Here is a 23,703-nt window from a genome sequence, read left to right as displayed (position 1 = left end):
TGAATTTATTGCAGGATTCCTCTTTCTTCAGTGTTTTTTTGCAAAAGCAAGGTCATTCTCAAATCATATAAACAACTCATATGTAAGAAAGACATATAAAGTCAATCTCCAATAGTAAAGATGAACTCATTTCTAACACAACAAAGAATAAGATGTTTGTTAAATATTATATGCCAACACACAAAGAAGAACTTTGCCAAGTTAGTTTTTCATAATTTGTTCATAAATGATCATCAAATGTGTTTCTGTTCATTTAAACTAACTCCAACTTCCTGAAACCGTCCAAAACACTATTTGTTACTATTTAAGAATAATTCAAACTAAATAGTGCTTTACAAGTTTATAAAACATATATTACACAAACAATGTGATGTGGGCAGCATTACAATTTTCACATATATTTTACAGGTAAAGAAATTGAAGCTCAGAATGCTAGAAAATGTCATATAAAGGATTCAAATCCATATATTTTGACACCAAGATTAATGTTCTTTTCATTACAAAGTTCTCCTTGTCCTAATGAAAGAAAAAACATTTTGGAAAAAAACACATCATTTTTGAAAATTTTGAAATAGGTTATTGAAAATTAGCTCTGGGGTCAGAAAGATTAGAACATGTAAAGTTATGACTAATAAGGTTTAATATCATTATTGTGTATTAAAAGCAAAATCAGGGGGCAGCTAGGTGGCACAGTGGATAGAGAACTGGCCTTGGAGTCAGGAGGACCTGAGTTCAAATCCAGCCTCAGACACTTGACACATACTAGCTGTGTGACGTTGGGCAAGTCACTTAACCCCAATTGCCTCACCAAAAAAAAAAAAAAAAGCAAAAGCAAACTAAATTTCACATGTATAAAATAGAATTTCCTGTCACATGACTTTAACTACTGACTTTTCCTTATTCACTAATTACATTTATTTAGGGACAAGAGTGGGTTGGGAGAGAGTAAAACAAAAATATTTTTTATGAAGTCTATTGAAAAATAATTCATGTGGATCTGAAAATATTAAAATCTGTCCCTTATTAATTTTCATGGTTTCAAAAACCCCTCTCAGGTACTTACTAGCTGTGTGACCCTGGGCAAATCACAGTTTCTCTGGCCATCAGCTATCTTACCTCTAATACCATAAGGTTGGACTTGATGATCCCTTCCAATTTAAAATGTATGATTTTATCATATTATTTGTGATATATTCATATCATCATATTATTTATTATATATTTATTTTTTCAGTTTAACCTTAAGATTGAAATATAAAATACACTGACAGATGTGCAAATATTAGCAATGTTGCAGGTATACTGATTGCTTTGTTTCTATATGCATTGGAAAATGTATGAAAAAATACTGAACATACCAATTATATTCATAGGACCATTGTTTAAGATCTAGAAGTGACCAGAGAAGTCATTTTGTCGAAATACTTCATTGTCCAACTCCATGTCAGAAAATTATTTTATACTCTTTTCTGATTTTCCATAATTATAGAATAATGCAGTGTTATTTAAATCGCGTTCCCTTCATATTTTCAGGTTTTTCTCTTGGCTACTTGATTTGTTATTTGTATTTAGACTTTCTGTTTGGAATTTTTAATATTTTGAACATTGTGATATTCAAGATTTAAAAAATTTTTCTTCTTTGGAGACCTATAATCCTTCAATTATCTCCATACTTTGTCTTCAATGGCATTTACTTTGGCTAATATAGAATTTTTTTTTCTTTGAATGATGTTGTGAAAATGGATACCTTTATTTACTTGAGCCCACCAATTGTCCAGGTAACCAGAACAACTGTCTTCACTAACAACTCTTTGACCTTTGCATGCCCTTCAGTAAACTCAGCAGGACATACAGGGAATCAGTAACCCTGAAAGCAATCAAAGACTTATCTGACTGCAGGATATGCATCAAAGACTTATCCAACTGCAGTATATATGACTATGGATATGGACCTTATCTTCAGCTTTTCTCTAAATTTGAAATATTCCTTTTCTGCATAATCAAGCCTTGAATTGAACTGCCTATCACCAAGAAGGTCTTCTGATTGTGTATCAAAGGCTATATCCTGGACCACTGGAAATTTTCATAAACTTCCCCTCCCTTTGGGAGTGGGTCTTCTAAGCCCACCTTTCCTCTAGATTTCTTGCCTGCTTTTGTTTAAACTGTATAAAAACACTTGCTATCTATGGCATGATGTCTTTTTCTTCAAAAAGCTGAATGGCACCCATGATCATGATAGATTTTCTTCCATGCTTAATGAAACCTTTCTTTTAATTTTTACAGGCATTGTCTTTCTCTAGTTTTCCTTCCCTTTTAGGGAAGAAGGGGATTTGAATCTCAAGAACTGGCCTTTGTGTTTCTTGGAGAACTGGCCTTCATGTTTTCCAGTCTTCTCCTTTGGGGAATGAGATCTAAAGAGAGGTTTGCCTTGGTTTACTGATACCTTTTATCTTTTTTTTCAATTTTTCCTTTACATGACTATTTTCCTCCAAAATCAACTCATCCCTCATTTTGCTAAAGAGATTCTCTCTGGCAATGGTAGTACCTGCCTGTAAACCTAGCTACTGAGGAAGGCTGAGGCTGGTGGATTCTTTGGGCTTGGGAGTGATCAGCTGCAATAGAACTCTACTAAATTCAGTCTAACTGGGGTCTCCAACTAAATCTAGAATAAGTATGGTAAACAGTTTGGACAGGGGTTGCCAACCTACCTAAGGAGGAGTGAAGCAACCAAGGTTGGAAATGAGCAGGAAAAAAGCTTTATTTTAATTGACTGCATTACTGGGCCTTTTTGAATCTTCATAAGGCCTTGAGTCTTCTCTAGTTTTCTCCCCCTCTTTGCATTATTTTTGTCTGGGCAGGTAAGGTAACTCCTTTATCATTTCCATTGAGAGAACCAAGTTATAGAGGGAAGGGCTTTGGTGTCTTTCTGTTCATTCTCTTCTATTCTAGATTTTGGTAATGTAATCCCTATTTATGGAAATTTCAAAAGCTGAGAGTGAGAGTTCAAGGTATGCTGATGCTGGATGCTGTTGCATCTAGCAGAGAGTTGATTCTAAGCTTAATGAGACTGGTACCATATAGAAATTAAGCTACATTGTGAACTAAAACCCAAACCACATAGCTTGAGGTAGCATAGGGAGGGAGTTGAGGAATAATGCAGAGTCATTATGGTCAATATTTGTAGAGTGGTCTTGTTATATCTGTGAAGTAAATATCTCTTCATTAATTACCAAGCCAGTGCCAAGTAGTTAAATGGAACTGGAATTCTAGTCACTGGCCCCCTAACAAATGAGGAGAACACAGCCAGTGGGTGCTTGAGATGATAGCAGAAAAAAGAGATACACCATAATTTCTGTAAGGTTTCCTAGGACCCTGAGGTATTTGTTTTTTCTCTCTCTGCTAAGTTTTGACCATATATACCCAGCAGGGCTAAAGGTGGGCCGGGGGATACTGTTACCCTTTTCTGGGGAGAAGACTTCCCTGTTCATATAGCTCTTACTGGGTTATACTTTTAAGGCCTGGAAAGGCAAACTGATGAGGTCTATGCCTAAAGAGAAACAATTTAAGGCCATTCTGCAAAAATACCAGCTACTCCTAAGGCTCAAGTGCACTGCCAAATTTTGTGAAAAAGTCATTTTTATTACCTTTATATCATAGCATGTGTAATATATCAACCCAATTTCAAAGTAATTGGAAACTTCTAAAGGCTACTTTCACTCAGGGACCATAAGACAGGGAGAATTTGCAAATGATTTTATGTAAAAAGACAGGGTGAATAAAGGGTATCACTCATTTCCAGCTACAGTAATTCCATACAGCAGAAATATAGGCCACACTTAATCAACCAGGTAGTGGTGTGAACCTGGTTAAGTAAATTTCCTCATTTGTAATGATTTAGAGGTCTACATGACTTTCTAACTTGCATATCCTACAATAAAAGTTCTCAATAAAAGGAACTATCTTAATTTCTTCCATGAAAGCTTCCATCCAGATGAAGCCAATAATGTCCCAAAGATTATCCTATAGATGCTCATTTTTCATGCTCTTTATCCTGCTTTTAGAAACATGAGTTTATCCCCTGCAATAAAAATACATGTGGTTGTCACTATATCAGTGCTCTCATTATTTAAACCTAGGTCTTTCAGAGTATCACTCCTACCCCTTTCTTGAGAGTCTGAAGAGTCCTTTTCTGCTTACCTATGTTATGGACTAGGTAGAGAGGATCTCAAAATCACTTCTGTCTCTTACAACCTCTTTCACTGTCTGCAGAACTTCTAACTAAATTATCCTTCCAATAAAATATTTATTCACTCAAAGGGAATCATATGATTTAGTCAGCAAAGTATTTAATTCAGCTTTTTCTCCATTATTTCTTCTGATTCTTTATGTTGCCCTTAAATGTTTGTTCACATGTCTCTTTTCCTTCTAGAAGATTTTTTTTCTTTCTTCTACCCCTGTTTACTATCTTTTAAAAGTAACTATCCTCAAAAACATTGAAGAATTTCTCCTATTACTAAATATTTTTGTGAGAATTTGGCATATTTACACTTCCTGTGTTTCTGTTGTATGTGCAAGTCAAATATCCTGCTCATCTCTATATTTTCAAATTCTATTGTTTTGTTTTGTTTGGGGTTTTTTTGCAGGAATCTGTCATTCTTTTAGATAATAGTCCACTTAAAATAGATAATAAGGAGAAACAATGCAGGACATGCTATTTTGGGTTGCAAATTGAGAGTCTGCTTTTTTGTAATATCCTATCCCTTTAGTGTTTTCTGAATTCTTTTGACTATACAGTAATCCTAGATTATTTGAATTGATGTTTATTTATATTTAAAATATATTCTCTTGAAAAAGTTGCTTGTTCTTTAAAGTATATCCCCAGCATTTCACACAGGAAGATCCAACTTCAAGTTTTAGCTAATATACCAACTGCCAACTAATTGCCACCCAGAGGGCATGTAAGTCAACCTAACTGAAGCAGCAAGGAATCCTGCAGAAGAGACAGGCTCCATCTTTTGGCCAGCAAGTCAAGGTACCACTACCAACCTAACTACCATTCCCACTCAGGTCCCAGTGGAAATAGCACAAAACCCTAATCCCAAGAGTTTTGGTACTAGCAATGCTTCCAGCACAAATTCCACAGCCATGACTCTGGGAAGCAACTCCAGTGGAGATGCATCCTAGCAAATGGTCCTATGGTTAAAGTCACAGCTACTGAAGGCCCAGAAAAAAGAAAGTTCTTGCGACCAAAGTCCTTGGCATAGTGACATGATTAAACATTGGTAACTGATATGATTTTTTTTTGTTTTTTTTTGTGGGGGTTTGAATCTGCATTATTAAGATTTTATTAAATTTAGGCAATCAATAAAACAATAAATTAAGCCCTGAATTGTGGTGATTGCCAATTTTTAGAAACTGATATGATTTTATCCAAAGAAATTACATTAAAGAAGAGACATTGCCATCTGTTGTGTTGACATACTGTAAGGACCATGGAAATATGCCTTCTAAGTTGCAACAATAATTTTGTAGATGTATTATCTCTTCCATTAGAATGTGAGCTCTTTGAGAAAAGAAACTGTCCTACTTTTTTTCTACTTTTACCTACAGCACTGAATTAATGCTTTGTACACAGTAAACATTTAATGATTTTTTTTCATTCATTCATTCATTCATTCATACTTAGGCATGTATATTTAATCTCTTTCAGCACTAATTTCTACAAAACAGAAATAATAATACTATGTACCTTTGAGAAATTCTGTGATAATCAAATGAGATTATATATGTAAAGTGCTTCATAATCCCGAAAGTACTATATACATATTACTTTCATTACTCTATGGCATAGATACAATAGTGCCCTGATTTGAATTTTTAAATTACTTGACCCAGTTTTTATTTTAAGAACTATGTTCACTTCTTAGTGTTACACTAAAACTAAAGAATCTTTTTTTAATATCACCTAGCATATTAATCAAGCCTCAAACAGCATAAACATTGTACTCGATAAATTATGATTCAGGGTATAATGAGCAGGCACACAAATAGAACAATGTTCAAAGGAAGCTTATTAACTCACCTGTCATATTGCAGTATACAAGAAAAGGTCCCAGGGGCCCACTTCCATCTGAATCAATATAGTAAAAACCAGAAGTGTTCCCTCTGTGTTTATAGGCTTCACAGGACTGCTCGTAGATGGCTGGAAAAGAACAACATTCATTACAAAAGGAATTGAATCTGTTAACATTCTTAATTACTACAAAATAATGTTCCAAATTTTGAACTATTGTATATACCATATCATTTCTAAATGAAAGGAAAAAACAAATGTACACTGGAAATTTATAAAGTTCCTTTTTTCCATTAGTGTATAGGGAATTATATGTAATTGGAATGGAGAAAATTCATAACAGGACTATATTTTTATGACATGTAATTTTATTTATATATCTTTTTGACCACCAAACAAGAACAGATATAAAAAGGCAAAATAATGACCTAGAAGCATTTTCACATTATGAGGAAATACATTGTCAGTATTTAAAGGATTATCCTGCCCTAAGAATATAGTGATAGACATTTCTACATATTTACATTGCTATGTTTTATTGTATTAAATGCCCTTCTTCTTTAAAGATAAAATATATTTCTGAAGAAGATAACCCAATTAAAAAATGCTGAAAACCAGAGATCTAAATTCCATACAGACTGAGACTGTTAAAACCCATGTAACTAGATTTCTGAATTAAATACAATAATTAAGCAACACTGTCTCTTTTATAGTTATGTAATATTAAACTGTACATCTAAATTGCATTAGTTTAATGCTCAAATCAAAAGCTTTTTTATTATCCAATAATCATGCTGTAGTTAGAAAATTAAAAAGTAATTCTACTTTGCACTTACTTAAAACAATTTAAAAATGAAAATTATTTTAAATTAAAAAGGAACATACTTCAAATGTCAACTTTTATCATTAAAACTTCTTAATGGGTTTAAAATACTCACTTAAGTGTTCTGCAAAATGAGACTTCAAGATAATTTGAATTCAGAAACCAGAAGAAATATTTTTATGAAATGTGTCCCTATATGATATTCTAATTGATTATTAAGTGTTTTGCCTTGTACAAGCTGTGTGATTAACAATCAAGGACAACATATTTTATTAAGCTTCTCAACTAGCCTAAATGAAGGAGAAGCAGGCAACCTCCTTTTCATTGTGCATATCTTATGTACTGCCCCTTTCATACATGAGCATTTTAGTTTCCAAAAGAGGAATATAAAGGCCTTTTATATAATGAAAACTGATAAAATCAACTTCATAAGAAAGTCTCTTAGATAAAATGCTCAGGAGAGACACAGAATGTTCTGAAGACAAGAGAAAGATCTACTAGATAGTGAACAACTTAGTGAAGGACCTGTTTGCAGGCAGCAATGACTGCAGTACAAATGGGAACAGGGCATTATGATCTATTATCTCAACTGAATGTGGCTTTTCAACATTTAAAGGTTGCAATTAATAAAGAGTAATAATCACATAATCATTTGAGTGCCATAGGAAGATTATATAAGGATTATGGGGCCATAACTGACAGAAAGATAGAATTGTTAAGTTTTATTTCAAATATCAGAGATGCCACTGCTTACAAGGAAACACATTTAAGGTGAAATTAGAAGCTATAGTAAATAGAAGGCAGCAGAAGAAGAATGGAATATAAGATCAGAGGGGCAGGATACTACCAGATGAAGAGAGAAGCAAGAGAGTTAGCTGTTTGGGCTTATCGCTCACTAGCACAATCTTTTATAGACTAAGAGAGGGGAAGCCTCTTGGGGCTATCTGTGTTCTGTTCCATTGCTCTTTCTGGTTTGAGGATAATCAGAAGGAGGAAGACATGTTTTTTGTATCTTTTCCTGAAGATGTAACTGAACAAAAGCAGAATAGCTTGCTATTTAAGGAACTGAATGTTGAACTGTTACATGATTTTATCATTAGCTATAATTTGATAATTTAAAAAAAACACTTCAGAGAGTCAGAGTAGATCTAAGGACCTTGACAGTTTTCTGCCTTAAGAGAAATAGTTGCAACTCAAAGAGAATAATACTTTTCTTGGAACGCTGAGAAGAGTGTCTATGTGCTAAAAGTATATGTAACAGTGTTATCAGAAAAACTGCTTTGCTTATGAGTAGAACTTTAAGAACCAGAAAAGAACAAATAGCAGAGTAATTTTGATGATACAAAGAAAGATGAGGCTAAATGAGATATCTAGAGAGAGATGAAGGTAACAAATGTTCCAGGTTTGGATGCAATGTCTATAGGCTACAACTCAACTTCTTCACCAGGGTATAGGTATAACATTAGGAGTGAAAACATTCCTACCATTCACCATATTCACCACTATAGCTCTAAGTCTACATCAATGTGCTTCCCACTTACAAACACAATCAGCCTGACACAATTTACTCTTTTTTTTAAAAGTATTTTATTATATAAAAATAGTTTTCAACATTTGTTTTCACAGGATTTTTAATTCCAAATCTTTCACAATTGACTCTTTTTTTTTGTTTGTTTTGCTGGGCAATGAGGGTTAAGTGACTTGCCCAGGGTCACACAGCTAATAAATGTCAAGTGTCTGAGGCCGGATTTGAACTCAGGTCCTCCTGAATCCAAGGCTGGTGCTTTATCCACTGCGCCACCTAGCTGCCCCCACAATTGACTCTTAAACATAAAACATTTTCTTATGATATGCCAATCATGACATTCACCAAATAGCATAATTTGTCCATGCAAACCAATGCTAGAAAGCTGGACAGTACAGTAGTAAAGGAAAAGGAAAATGATTAGGAGTTTTGGAAACAGATCAAAAGACTGTCACAGAGACATTATCTAATAATGATGAGGGATTTGAATCATCCAAACATTCACTGGTTTTCCCTTTGCCAAAAGCAGAACAGCTAACGTCTTTACTCACCTTTATTATAATTTAAATCTTCAAAAAGTGGAGATAGGAACAAGGGGAAATATGATTATAGACATAATTCTCATGAACAAAGAGGAACTGGATTGAGGAGAGATCATGATGACAGCTTTGGAAGGGGAAAACCACTTCTCTCTCTTAAGGTGTGTGATAGAGAAAGAAATACATTATTATTATAGACTATATTTTATGAAAGAAGACAATATGGTTCAGAGGAAAGATAGGGCTAAAAAGATTATGGGAGTAAGTCAGCTCAGGAGGGAGGGATCCCCATCCATCTTGTGAATGAAATTATGCAAACCCAAAGGGAAAAAGGTCCAGTGAAGAAGAATATTGATTTCTCTGAAGAGACCAATATGGACCCTACAGGAAACTCACTAATCAATGTAGATTCAAAATGAGTTGTTCAGAATATAGAAGAATGACTAGCATGAAGAAGAATGAAACAAGAACATGCTATAGTCCTATGAAAATAGTGTCACGAATGCTTAACCTCAGGATGAACTGAAAGATGAAAACTAAAGTCAAGGGAAATTTTTTGTTTGTTTCTTCTAACTATTTTAGAAGAAAAAGTAGAATTAAAGAAGGGATAGCATTTTTTCTTAGAATATCTGAGATGATGAAAACAAAGAGAAAGCAGAGCTGCCCAATTCTTATTTTATTTCTATTTATTCTGAAAAAAGATAATGACCTTTATCCTAGAAATGACAGAATAAAAATAACTAAACAAAATTTGACACTTAAGTAAGGAAATAGTAATTTCTTTTGGCAATTTCATTGCCTTTGACGAAATAAAATATCCTGACCCAGATGAACAACTTTCTTGGGTCCTGAAACCTTAAATAACTTGCAACTCTGATTGGTAAGCCACTGTAAGTGACTTTTGAAAGATCACAGAAAATGGGAGAATCATTACAAGTTTGGAAAAGGGTAAATGTCCCAATTTTCAAAAAAAAATTGAAGAGAACAAATCCTGAAAACTATATACCTGTGAATGTAACGTTAACTCTTGGGAAAATAATGAAAAGATTATTTTAAAAATTGATGTTGAGCAGTTAGAAAGGAAAGGGATAAGTAAAAAGAGTCAGCAATTTATGGAGGTCATGTCAGAACTATTTCATTTCCATTTTTTATATTGGAAAACGAGAAGGTGAGGAGAATGCTGAAAATATAGTGTTCTTAGTTTTTATCAAAGATTTAGTTAAAGCATAAACACATGTGTGCTTGTGCATGTATGCCACACACAAAAACACACACACACACACACACACACACACACACACAGAATGATTTGATAGCCAAACACAGAGGAGTTTAACACCCATTTTCCTGAACTTGCTTAGAAGATATTCAGAATTTTGGTCATTTTCTTGTAAACTTCTGGAGTAGTTGAAGCAGCTTATATTACTTCCCTTTGGCTCTTTTTATGATTGCTTTGTCAGATGTCCTTTTATGTATTTGCTGGGGAATTTCTTCAGAGAACTATAACCTTTAAGATGGCCATATTTACCCTTGTCTTATGCCTTCTTCTCCCTAACTTTTCCCAAACCTATTTTTCCTTTCATTATAAATCCTAGCCCTTCTAATCCATCCCTTTTCCCTCAGGCAACCACCCCTGTTTTGTCCTCATTTTTCTTTTTCATTATCTTGATCCTACATTTGACCAATTCAACTATATCCTTGAGTCTCTTTCCCCTTTGTCCTATTGTTCATACCTTCCCAAATGTTAACCCTGTGTTAACATAATTGTTTTCTGCTTCCAGTCCTATGTATATCCAAATGAACCTGGCTAGAGGAAGTTGCACAAACATAGCAACTGAGCCCACTCTACAATTCTATTATCTATATTAAGTCTACCCTTATCTCCTCATGGTGATCCTTTTATTCTTCACTGATTGACTTTCCCCTCCCATAGTAATTATTCCAAAGTATTTACACTCTCTTTAAGCCCCTAACACTGATCCCTCCCCACTCATCTCACTAGAATACCTCATATACAACTCTAATGTGGAATTAGAGACCATGCACAATGAGACTCCTCTTCCACCCTAGTTCACACTTCAGAACCCTTTAAAGAATAACCCATTTTTCTTCTTTGTTCTATTCCCTGAAGAAAAGTCAACATTTCTAGTTGTAGAACTTTCCCTTATGATCATTTTCGTCCTCATTCTCATTGTCTCTGTCTCTGTCTTTTTCTCTGCTCTCTCCCCCTTCAAATCCTTATATCTTAAATCCTTCACTGCTCCTTATAAATGCCATTTGTATACTCACCCAGGTACATACCCTCAGAGTCATCTTTTACTTTACCCTTTCTTACAGTGCTCATAGATGATCTGTTTCCAAGTCTTACTGATTCTACTTCCACAACATAGCTCATTCTTCTACTTTGCTATTCCTGTGGTCATTGCCCTAGTTTAGACCTTTATCACTTCTTACCTGGATGACTGCAATAGATTTTTAAATGGTTTCTCATCTCCAGTCTTCCCCATCTTTAATTTATAGATTTTTTCAGTTACTAAATTAATATTCCCTACAATCTTTTTTCTTTTTTTTTTGTGGGGAGGGGGGCAGTGGCAAGGAAATGAGGGTTAAGTGACTTGCCCAGGGTCACACAGCTAGTAAGTGTCAAGCATCCGAGGCCATATTTGAACTCAGGTCCTCCTGAATCCAAGGACAGTGTTTTATCCAATGCATCATCTAGCTGCCCCAATAATCTCTAGGATCTTTAGACATATGTCTCATCAATCTACCTTTTGCACAGGAATCTTTAGTAGCTATCATATGAGATTGATATTTGGGGTACTTTTGCTCACTGTTAAAAGGGAAGATTCTCTAGGTGGGGAAAAGAAGTGGTGGCACAAAAAATAAATAAATAGATAGATAGATAGATAGATAGATAGATAGATAGATAGATAAATAAATAAATAAAAATGAATGTGATATTTTTAAAGGCAATATAAACTTAAAAATTAAATACACAGCCAAACGAAACAAAACAAAAATATCAGTAGCTTCCTATTAGTTTTAAAATAAAATACATATTCTTCAGCCAGCCATTTAAAGTACTCCATGATTCAGCAACTTGAACCATTCTATTCTTATTATTACCGATGTGCACTATATATTCCAGTAAAGCTGTTCTTCCCTGAATTCAGCATTCCATTGGCTGTCTCTGAGCATGGTTGCTCCCTCTTCCTAGAAAGCACTCTGCCCTTGCCTCTGCCTTTTCAAATCCTTAGCTTTCTTCAAGGAGCAGGTCAGGGTCCACTTTTTACTCCAAATCTTTCTAGATTCCCCTAGTTGTATATGCTCTCTCCCTACTGAAGTTGTCTTGTTTTTATTTATCTCTATGTAGACTTCTTATTTATTTCTATGTGTACTCTGTATTGGAATATGTTCCTTAAGAGAACAAAATTTTTCCTGGTTGTTTGTTTTTATATCCCCAGTGCCAGGTACAATGTTTGACATTTAGTCATATTTACTGAATTGAATTAAATTCAAATAAATTCAAAACAAAATAAAATTTATTAACAGAAAACATTATTGTGTTGTGATTTCAAGTCATACTCTCTGCTTTTAGTGAATGATCTCTTATTCATCTTTTACTTTATGCCCAAAGGAATGTTTTCATAAAGGATACATCTGAGTGGCACACTTTTCTTTATTGTCATTGGATATAAAGTTAAAAAAAATCCTTTAACAAAAGAATCATAAAAGTAAATATCCTTATTTCTCAGTATGACTAAGTGTTAAACACAAATGGTTTGTAATAAGTTGCATAAAATCAATGTTGTTCTTATTAAAATCCACTTGAATGGAAATATGAACTGTATGAATTGGCTTTCCATTTGTTCTCTGATTTTGTACCAGTAGAGGCAAGCTTTAGATTTATGGTCATAGTATAACTGAGTCTGCCAGTCTAGTCTTCTGCCTCAGACTACTGTTACTAATCAATCACCCTGTCTTGGGAAAATGTTTAGCATGCTTTGGCATATCTTTGCAATAACACAATATAGTCAATTCAATTATCAAATCAAATTTGGGTCACTAAATTTGATCTATATTTATGCTTTCACATTTTTATAAGATCACAGAATTTAATAACAGGAAGGGAGCTGGGAGATTATTTCAAAAAAGCCCTTCATTTTACAGACTAGGAAATTAAAGCTCAATAGTTAAGAGTCATGCCCTGGGAAAGCAGAATTCATTTGCAATTATATTTAGATCATACTTACAATGAAATAAATGAATATACTCATCAATATTTATTGAATACCTTATAAATAGGATAATGCACTGAATAATATAAATGAGTCAAAGATTTCCAAGAGAATGCATGCTTAAAATGAAACATCAATAATAAACACTATAAGTATTCAGTGAAAAGAAAGATAACTTAGAATATTGAGGGTCAAGGCATGCTTAACAAATGAAAAAGTACTTCAATTACTCCTTGAAAGATTGGGGTGAGTGCAAAGGAGAAAAAATACTTGTTAACTGAAAAAAATGAAGTGTAACTTATAGAAAGAATGATGACTAGGAACTAAATCATTGGAGAGGATGGGGAGGACATTTAAGGTAAGAAGAAGAATATTGAATATGGTATTGTAATGGGGCAAATTGGTGGGGGGTTGGGGGTAGGGGTTCTTAGGAATTCCTCTTTAAAGAATTATATCTTTTACATATAAATCCGATTAGAACAAAATAATATTTTATTTGGGCTCCAGGGAACAGAAACTAAGAGAGAAATCCTTGGACGACTTCTCATGAGGAGAAGGCATGGCACAGAGCGTGGTTCTGAGATACTAATCTCCTTGAGCAGGAGACAAATACTTTTACAGAGGACTGATGGTGGTCTTATGGAGTGTTCATCTGACTGTGGAAAGTTCCCTTATTAGAGGTGATCAACCGAGGGAAGACTCTTCCCCATTGGTAGTGGCTAGTGGAAGTTGGGTGAGAGGTGGCTCCAATCTCTCAAGACATCTCTGTACAATTCACGCCACTCAAGCAGCAGCCTAATGGGCTTGTCTCTCTTGCTTCAAGGTGTGTCTCAAGGAGAAGACCCATGTCAACTGGCCAGGTTAAACTTTAATAGTCCTAACCTTGTAACAGTATGAAAATGAATGTATTGGATAAGGGAATAAATATAAAGAGGGCTATGTAAGTGAGCATGTCTAAACCCAGATATCTTTCTTCACTTTAAGCCAGAAATCTATGCATTAAATAATGTAAAAGAAAAAAATAGAGGGAAAAAGAAAGAAACCTTCAACGTTAATACAGAGGAGTCAATAGAGTCAGGGGGGAAAAAAAAAGAAACTCCAGTGTCAAACACATGAGATATAAGAAAATGAGAAGAAATCTCCAAAAAGACAGAATAGAGTAACAACTGTAGTCTCCAGAGAGTAACTGAAGCAACTGTAAGAACCTCTACAGTGGGTAAGAAGCTTAATAAAAATGATTCATTGAAAATGTAATTATATAAATTAGAGATCTTAAAGAATACAAAAAGAAAATAAGTGAATTGACTCTTTAGAAAATAAAGTAGAAATCAAAATAAAATAGTATATTATATGCAAAAGAAAAGAGCAGATCAAAAGGTAGAAGAAAATATAGAGCAAAATCATGACAAGAAAAATGGAAGAATAAGGAAGCTAACCTTGAACACAGAACATGGAATAACTGTCTTTACAATTTCTATCCTGCCAGGAAATGTAATAAAACATGACAGAATGCTATATGCCAGGAAACCAAAAGAAAATGGCAAGAAGTACTATAGAGAATAAGATGCAAATAAGTAGAAGTTATTGGGTGGCAACAGAATGCTTGAGTTTTACTCTGAAATATCGACATCAAATTCAAAACTTTTCAATATAAATAAGAAAAATCTAGTAAGCTCCCAGTAATAAGCTCAAATTTTGAAAAAGCATCAATTTATGTGAATCAGGATTTTTCAGCAATAATTATAAAGGCAAGGAAAGCATGGGCTAAAAGGAAAACAATGATAATAAGATGTATACTACCTCCAAATTGCTCTACAGATGTATTGCTATATTGAATTACCAAGGTAATATTTTATAGAATCAGACAAAATGATAACAAAATTCATACTAAAAAACAGAAGAATATCATACAGATCACAGGGGAAATATTTGCTTAAAGGTAGGAAAGAAGTGGGCTTTACATCAGCAAATCAAACTAAATTACAAAACAGTAATTATCAGGACAATCTGAGAGAAAAATGAGAAAGGCTGATTAGTTGAATAGATAAATAAATCTTAACAATTAAGATAGATAGCAATCTAGAATATGTTAAACTTCAGAACACAAACTCCTGAGAAAGAATTCTATTCAAATATAACTGCTAGAAAAGCTGGAAAATCATTTGCCAGAAAATGTTTTCCATAAAGTACTTATATCACTTTCATAAAAGCTAAAGTGCACACAATGAGAGGGTTTAAAAATATTTGAACTAGTGACTAAAATTTGCACTTTTCCCTTGAAGGCACTGAGGTAAGATTACTATTATGGGAAAAGTGGCCCCAAATATTCTCCATGTGGTTTTCCTTGATCACCTTTATTAGGGATGACCTCTTCCTCACTGTATCTTATACCATTGTGTATTCTTTTGCTGGAATGAGTACAAAATAGTGTCAGAAAAACTGGATCCAATCCAAACTATGATACTTATTAGTAGCTGTGTGACAACTGCTAAGTCTCTTTACTTCTCTGAATTTCCATGTACTTTATATATTTTCCATTACTAATCTTGCCAGCATTTTATGAGAAATGGATTTTGTAAACCTCAGAGGATTATATAAATCTAGCTATTATTATTTACTGTGTGATCTTAAACATGTCAACATCTCTCTATGGTTCCATTTACTTAATGTATAGAAAATAGCAATATGAATACATATATTAGCTACTTCCTAGTGTTTGCAAAAATAAGAACTAGAAAGGGCCTTAGAGTTAACTTTGTTCATCCTTTCAATTTATAGATAAAGGAAATGAGGTCTAGAGATGTTATATAATTTGCCCATGATTACACAAGTGTTCAATACTTTTAGAACTAATATTTAAACATAATAATAATATCCATAATAGTAGCTCACATTTATAGATTCCTCTAATGTTTTCAAGCACTTTTAAGGTATCATCTCATTTGATTCCAATAACAATTCCATGTGGTAAATGTTATTACATATAAGAAACCTGAGTGTCAGAGATATTGACTTGCCAGAGTCACAACAAGTAGCTCTTCTGACTCTAAATCTAGTGATTTTTCTACTATATCAGGACATATTTTTATCATGAGAAAAAATACTTTTTAGACATTAAAGCACAATACATGGATTAATGCATTAAACAGATAGATGATAGATAGACAGATAGATGGAGAGATAGATAGACAGAGATTGATTTGAGGGGGATTCAGCCCTATGAACCAATAATTCCCATGTGGAAGAGTCCTGGTGTAAAAAGTCTTTCCACTAACATAGGTTAATAATTTAAAGGCTTAGATATTTCCTTGCCGCAATTGAGATGTCTAATGACTTATCCAAAATAATACAGCCAACATCAATCTAAATCAAGAAATGAACCCAAGTTTTCCTGACTCCAAGGCTGAACTTGTTTGCCACTATGGCAAGGCGTTAACAACATGAAACCAACCAACTAACCAACAACAAAAACAAAATCACTGGTTCTTAGCATTAATGTTCAAATCCTTTTACACATACTCTTTGTGTAACCTTGGGCGAGCCACTTATTCTCCCTTGTCCTTAGTTTTCTTATCTGTAAAATGAAGGAGTTGAATTCAATGGACTCTGAAGTCTTTTCCAAACCTAGGTCTTTAAAAAGTTTTTGACATATTCTAAATGTGCATTATACTTGCATGCATATATGTTATTTTCCCCATTTAGGTTGTAAATTCTTGGAGTTCAGATATTATATTTTACTTATTATTACATTTTCAATGTAGCCACAGATCATAAATTCAGGATTGTAAGGGACCTCAAGTTTTATCTAGTCTAATCTTTTATTTTATAAACAGAGGCCCTGAGAGGTTAAGTTATTTACTAAAGATATAAAGGTGATAAACAAAAGAAATAATTAATGGAAGGAAGGAAGGAAGGAAGGAAAGAAAGAAAGAAAGAAAGAAAGAAAGAAAGAAAGAAAGAAAGAAAGAAAGAAAGAAAGAAAGAAAGAAAGAAAGAAAGAAAGAAAGAAAAAGAAAAAAGAAAGAAAGAAAAAGAAGAAATGACTAGCATCTACTTTAGGGTAGAAACAGGAATACATATGTGCATATGCACAAAAATACACTTAAAAACATAAACAGATAATATCATGGGATTAAGTAGAAGGGAACAATATAAAAAAATAGTGATCATAATGACAATTGAGACACCAATTTATATTTATAAGCAAATATATTTGACTTACAGTAATGACAAGTAGCTCCCATGTAACCAGTATTTGTACAGTTGCAATAGAAACTGTTCCATGATTGTGAGCATTCACCACCATGTTCACAATAGTTAGGTAAACACCTAAAAGGAGAAGCCAATACAATTACTATCTTTCCATATTCAGTAATCAAAATTAGACTGGCTTTATTGACTATGACTATTCTAATGTGAGTATAAGGGCACAGTATCATAACCAGTGAAATTAAACCTGACTAATGATCATCGGGCCTGTCACTAAGATTCCCTAATCATACTACTACTCTACATATTGATAAAGTCATCAGAAACCTACTTATTGTCATGTATTGGTGAAAGTTGCATTTTCTTCTCTTGCTATGATTCCTTCCATAAGTGGCAGAAAATTAATTGGATATATGACCAGGAATATCAGTTGCTCATAGAACTGCTTTGTTATGTTAAATTCATATATAAATGGTATTCTTTTGTCAATTACTGCATGATTTGAAGAAAAGAAAAAAAAATCTATGCATATAATTCCATATACTACATAGACTTATATGGCCAATTAATCCACAAACTTAGATAAATTATTAGGGTCACACAAACCAAATCAATTGATATTACATGCCAAAGAGGAGAAATATTTTTGGAAATTTAGGAGAGATTAGTTACTGAGAGTTCAGATGGTACTCCTAACTCCTTAGCCTCCCCTCTCTGCTAAAATAAAAGTATTAAAAGTGATAACTACAATTAGACCAGCTAAGTTGGTGAGGTGAGAATCTATTATATTTTGAATGACCTCCAAAGAAGGAGATTATTCTATTTCCTTTGATAAAATTAAAAACTTTATTTAGGTTGGAATTTGAACAATTTTTCTTTTTGCAACTATTTGATCTATTTGCACATTTTTCTTTTTTATATGTATTTTAATCAATGGCAGGTTAACAGGAGGAGTAAGATGAGGACAAATAAGCTTTTAAAAAATGAGGATTCAGTAAATACCCACAAAAAGGATGGTTATAATATTTTGCAGACCCTGAAAATGATTTAAGCAGATTGCATCGGTGCATCTGAGAATAGTTTAAAATGTCAACCTTTTATCTCTTGTTAATAAATGTGATCTTTCTTATTTTAACTGTATTTTTCTGAAACTATAAGCTATATTAGTTTTCATTTACCTCATTATTCAGAGTTTTAATTTGAGGGGTTTTTTTTGTTTTGTTTTGTTTTTAGTGAGGCAATTGGGGTTAAGTGACTTGCCCAGGGTCACACAGCTAGTAAGTGTTAAGTGTCTGAGGCCGGATTTGAACTCAGGTACTCCTGACTCCAGGGCTGGTGCTCTATCCACTGTGCCACCTAGCTGCCCCTGAATTTGAGTTCTATAAATTGAAATCAAAACCAGTAAATACATACATATATGTATGTATTATATACATATGTGTGTATACACACATATATATACATATATAAATGTATGTGTGTGTGTGTATACATATAATGTATGTATATTACCTATATGTAGGTAATGATTGCTATGGACATACTAAATGTTAGATTTTATAATAGCTAATAATAATAGCTAGCCTTTATATAATATTCTTGGGTTTTCAAAAGCACTTTACAATTATCTCATTTTATACTAACAAAACCCCTGATAGGTAGGAATTATTATCTCAATTTTAGAGATGAGGAAACTGAGACAGACAAAGGTTAAATGACTTGCTTGGCCTCACCCAGATAGTATCTAAGGACAGATTTAAACTCAGGACTTCCTGAGACCAAATCCAGTACTTTATCCACTGCAACACCAAGCTGAACTACTTATTTTCAGAATATATACATTTTCTTTTGTACCTCTATCTACTCATATACCTCATATAAGTCATTGTATAGAACGTGACTGTTGTTTTCCCCCTACATCTTCGAAAGACTTGTTCATCTTGGTTTTCATCAATAACAGAGAATGGAACTTTTATCCACAAATCTTAAGTGATTTACATTATCTTCATTTATATTGATTCTTTCTCCATTCCAATTCATTTTTCTAATGTTTTGCACAAAATGGAAAGCTAGATAAAATGAATAAAAATTAAACTACAGTAGAGTCCTTCAAATCATCACATTAGAAGACAATTAAAAGTATAATTAAACCTAACAGAGCTTTAAAATCTTCTGGAAATAATGAACAGAAGGTTGAGGGGGTAAAGGGGGGTGGTCAAATGCATAACCAATACATAAAGGAATGGCATGAATCTATATCAATAGTGTCAAGAAGGCTAAATCCATTAAGTTTATTATAATGCTCAAAGAAAAATGGTTTCCTTAATGGGCTTGAAACAAGATAGTGACAACTGAGTGGAAAAATAAGTTATAATGATCATAATAATAATAGCTAGCATTTATTTGGTGTTTTAAAACTTGCAAAGCACTTCGTATACATTAATTTATTTGATTCTCACAATAGGTGTTATAATTATCCCTATTTTACAAATGAGGAAACTGAGATTCAGTGATAATCTTCTGAGGATCATCCAGTTCATTGAGTCTAAGTCAGGATATAAGCTCAGGTGTTCCTGACTCCAAGTCTAGCTCTCTATCAACATAAGTACCTTAAGATGAGACAGAAGAAGAAGGGAAAAACACTATGTAACCCCTATCTTGATTCCACATTTTTATCAAATGAAATAATTCTCAAAAAAGAAAAGGTATGATAAACATAGCTATGAGAAAATTGAAGCCCAGGATAGCAGAGCAAATAATTGGAAAATACTTGGTTGTTTTAAGTAGAGCGGAAGATTATTATGTAACAGACAATAAAAAAGACTACAGATATGATTGCTGACTTACTGTAAGTATTTAAAATAATAGTAATAATAAATTATGTAGGACATAAATACAAAATGATTATAGATGGACAAGTTTCATTCTGACATTCAAAAATTAATGAAGCTGGATTCAGAAATAGTAGAGTAGTAAGCTTAAGCCAGAACTATTCAAAAATATACAAAAGATAAGTAAATGAGTTATTCATGAGTACTAAGGGGGGGGAGGGGAATGATGATCCTTAAGATCCGGAATGGGTTCACAGCACAATAGAATCAATTAGTTGAATGGGACTTTAGACACCATCTAGTCCAACCCACAAATGAGAGAAATACTGGAAAAAGTTAATTCAAGTGCTGTTTCTTATATATAGTAGTTTAATTTCTTAGTGTTTCATTGGACTTCTATAGCTATAAAATATTAGATAAGTTGTACATTTGCATTACAGTGGGAGTAGATAAATATCACAGGTCTGACACGCCTCCTTTCCCAGAAAAAAAAAAAAAAGGAAAAGAAGATATGAGTTATGGAGGGCAAATACCAATTCAGTTTTGTAAAACATTATTTGATGACACTACTGGAGTCAATATATGTAATCAATCACTAATGTGATGTATATATTAATAATAATAGTTCTTATTTATTTAGATTTATTTTAACAAAGTACTTTCTTTACAACAACCATAAAAATAGTTACTGCAAGTTTTGTTAGCTACATTTTATCTAGAGAAAAACTGAGATTCCAGTTAAGTGATTTGTCAGTGATTACATGGCTATTTTTTCCCCCATATCTGTGACTCAAACCCAGGTCCTCTTACTTATAAGACAATATGCCAAGGTTCTTCCTCATAAATCCTAAGGGATTTGTATTATGTTCTGTAATCAACTAGGTACATTTAGTTCCTCTTTTCTGAGTTCTAAATCCACTTCTCAAATTACTGCTAGGGGTGGAGTGAAACATAATAATTGATAAAGACAAGGTAGAACTCAATTATTATTTAGTTTGGGTTTTCTCTGACAAGAGAAATAAAGTTTAAAGGTAAAACTAGAACATAATTGTTAACAAAATATGATTCAAAAATAAGTGAGGGAATAGTAAGGAAGTCCTTAAAAGGACCTCCTTAAAGAAGCCCTATACTATTCTAAAGTTCAGTGCAATCACCATAATATCATTCCCAAACACCAGCATCAAGAAAAGTTGACTGTCTAGAGGGTCTCCAGCTTTCACAGGACCTTTCCAAACGATATGCTCCAAAAGATACTTATGAACATATTTGCCATACAAATGTATGCTTACTTTATTCCTTATTTCTTATTGATGTTAGGATGGCTGAATAAAATTTCTTCTGTCATTGCATCTTTCAATGTATTTTACATAGAAGACAATTTGTTGGAGGAAAGATTTTAAATATAATATTTTTTCCACAGCAGCAAATACTATTTTTTACCAAAATGATATTTTAAGTGTATATGCTGCTTTGTTAAATTCTGTACCTGTCTATATCAATAGATATAGAAAAATCATTGATGAATGTTCATCTCATTTTTTTTTATCAATACATATGAATATGACCCCAGAATCCTAGTTATACTACTCACTACCTAAATAATCTTAATATCTATATTTCACTTCGTTACATCTCACTTTTCTCACAATGAGAGGTTGGACTAATTGATCTCAGTGTCTTGCCCAATCCTTAATTACCATGAAAACATCCCATTATTTTTCAAGTAGTATTAGCTTCTCTTTATCTTCTCTGTTTATTTGGTCAGGTCCAGCAGATGTTCCCAACTTATCTCCTTTACTGCCATTTACAGTTTTCCTTTATAGTATATTTGGCCCAGGGTGGGTAAAGAACAACTGTGATTATTCCATTATCAAATTATTGACTCAGTAACTATAGAAAAATCAGTTCCATTTTAACACTATTTGTTCTCATTCCATGAATCCTCTTGCAATATTCTTTTTCAGTTCTGCCTCATGCCAAGCTTTCTCGAAGCTTGTTTTCTCTTCTATCTCTTTTAGTATTTTGTTTTTTGAGGTGATATTGTTTATAATCTCTTCTCATTTGCCTTTGTAATAGTTCACAAATAAGTGTTCTCTAAACTGTTGTAGCACCTGGCTATCATTTTTCTTGACTTTGCACTGAGATTGTATTTACTGGCTGAAGAAGTCTCCAGGCTCTTTTAGTTGGCCTCGTCTTTTAATTGTTTAAATTGGTCCCTATAAAATAATAGCAACCAACATTTATGTAGCACTTACTATGTGCCAGGCACTGTGCTAAATGATCTACAAATATTATCTTATTTGTTCCTCACAACCACCCAGGGGGATAGGCATTATTGCCAGTATTCCCATTTCACTGATGAGGAAACTGAGGCAAACACAGATTAATGACTTGCTCAAGGGTCACACAGCTAGTATCCGAGATTGGATTTGAATTCAGGTCTTTCTAATTCCAGGTCCAGCACTCTATCCACGGCACCAGGGCATAGCTGCCCTAATAATTACTGGTACTGTTTGCTTCAGTAAAATGAGGTTTCCTCATCTAAAAAATAAGCTGGAGAAGGAAATGGTAAACTGCTCCGATATCTCTGCAAAGGAAACTCCTAAAAGAGGTGATGAAGAGTTAGTTGGACATGACTGAAACAACTAAACAACATGACCTTAGTAGAACCTCTAAGAGTTTGTGCTCTCCCTACATTTGACTTCAAGAATCCAGGATCATATTACTTCTAAACCTTGATGATACATGGAGAGTGGACATTTGTCTTTTAAACAGTAATGGATTCTACACTTATCTCCCTATTCATGTGTTATCTTGGTAAGAGGATGACCAACCTTTCCCTTTTCCATCCTTGAGGCATTGCCTAATCCTGTGATTAGTGGGGCCAGGCAGCCTGATTTACTGCAAGCTCCCATTCAAATGCATTATGGGGAGGAGAAGAAGAGAAACCATTTGAAGCTAGAGATGTAGAATTATAGATTAGAGAGCAAAAATTGGTGAAAGAGCCACAATGAGGAGGGGATATGGGAACTGTGTGAGCAACTTTATATGGGTTTGTATGGGAATAAGCATAATTCCTGCTAAGGCAGAAAGTATTCATCATTAACTAAAAACCAACACACACACACACACACACACACACACACACACATACATTCTCTGTCTCTCTGTCTCTCTGTCTCTGTCTCTGTCTCTCTCTCTCTCTCCCTCTCTCTTTCCCTCCCTCACTCTCTCTCTCTCCACTACAAAACCCAATGCAGTAATTCTTCTTTTCATTTCTCTAAACTCCCTCACCCCATTCCTTCTGGGGGTGTGGGGTAAATCTGGAACTGAAGTATTTTCCCTTGGGTAAAGGAAACTTCTGTTTCTTAAAAATGTGTTATCTTTCATTGTTTATATGTTTACTTCCTCTCTTAAGCGAGAAATTGTCATAGACTTTTAACCACAGGCATTGCTAAGAATATG

At 33.6% G+C, this 23,703-nt stretch overlaps 1 protein-coding gene across 1 annotated transcript in view; it reads right to left on the bottom strand.

Annotated features, from left to right (window-relative positions):
• Positions 1–23,703, bottom strand: part of LOC122735681 (contactin-associated protein-like 4) — a 583,309-nt gene that overhangs the window by 124,361 nt on the left and 435,245 nt on the right. Inside the window, 2 exon segments of the mRNA XM_043977415.1 lie at positions 6,083–6,202; positions 17,421–17,527. Of these exon segments, the coding sequence (XP_043833350.1) occupies positions 6,083–6,202; positions 17,421–17,527 (227 nt within the window).

The sequence above is a fragment of the Dromiciops gliroides genome, chromosome 1, assembly GCF_019393635.1.
Source record: "Dromiciops gliroides isolate mDroGli1 chromosome 1, mDroGli1.pri, whole genome shotgun sequence".
NCBI lineage: Eukaryota > Metazoa > Chordata > Mammalia > Microbiotheria > Microbiotheriidae > Dromiciops > Dromiciops gliroides.
The sequence above is the reverse complement of the archived record's forward strand: the minus strand, read 5'-3'. Positions and strand labels throughout refer to the sequence as shown.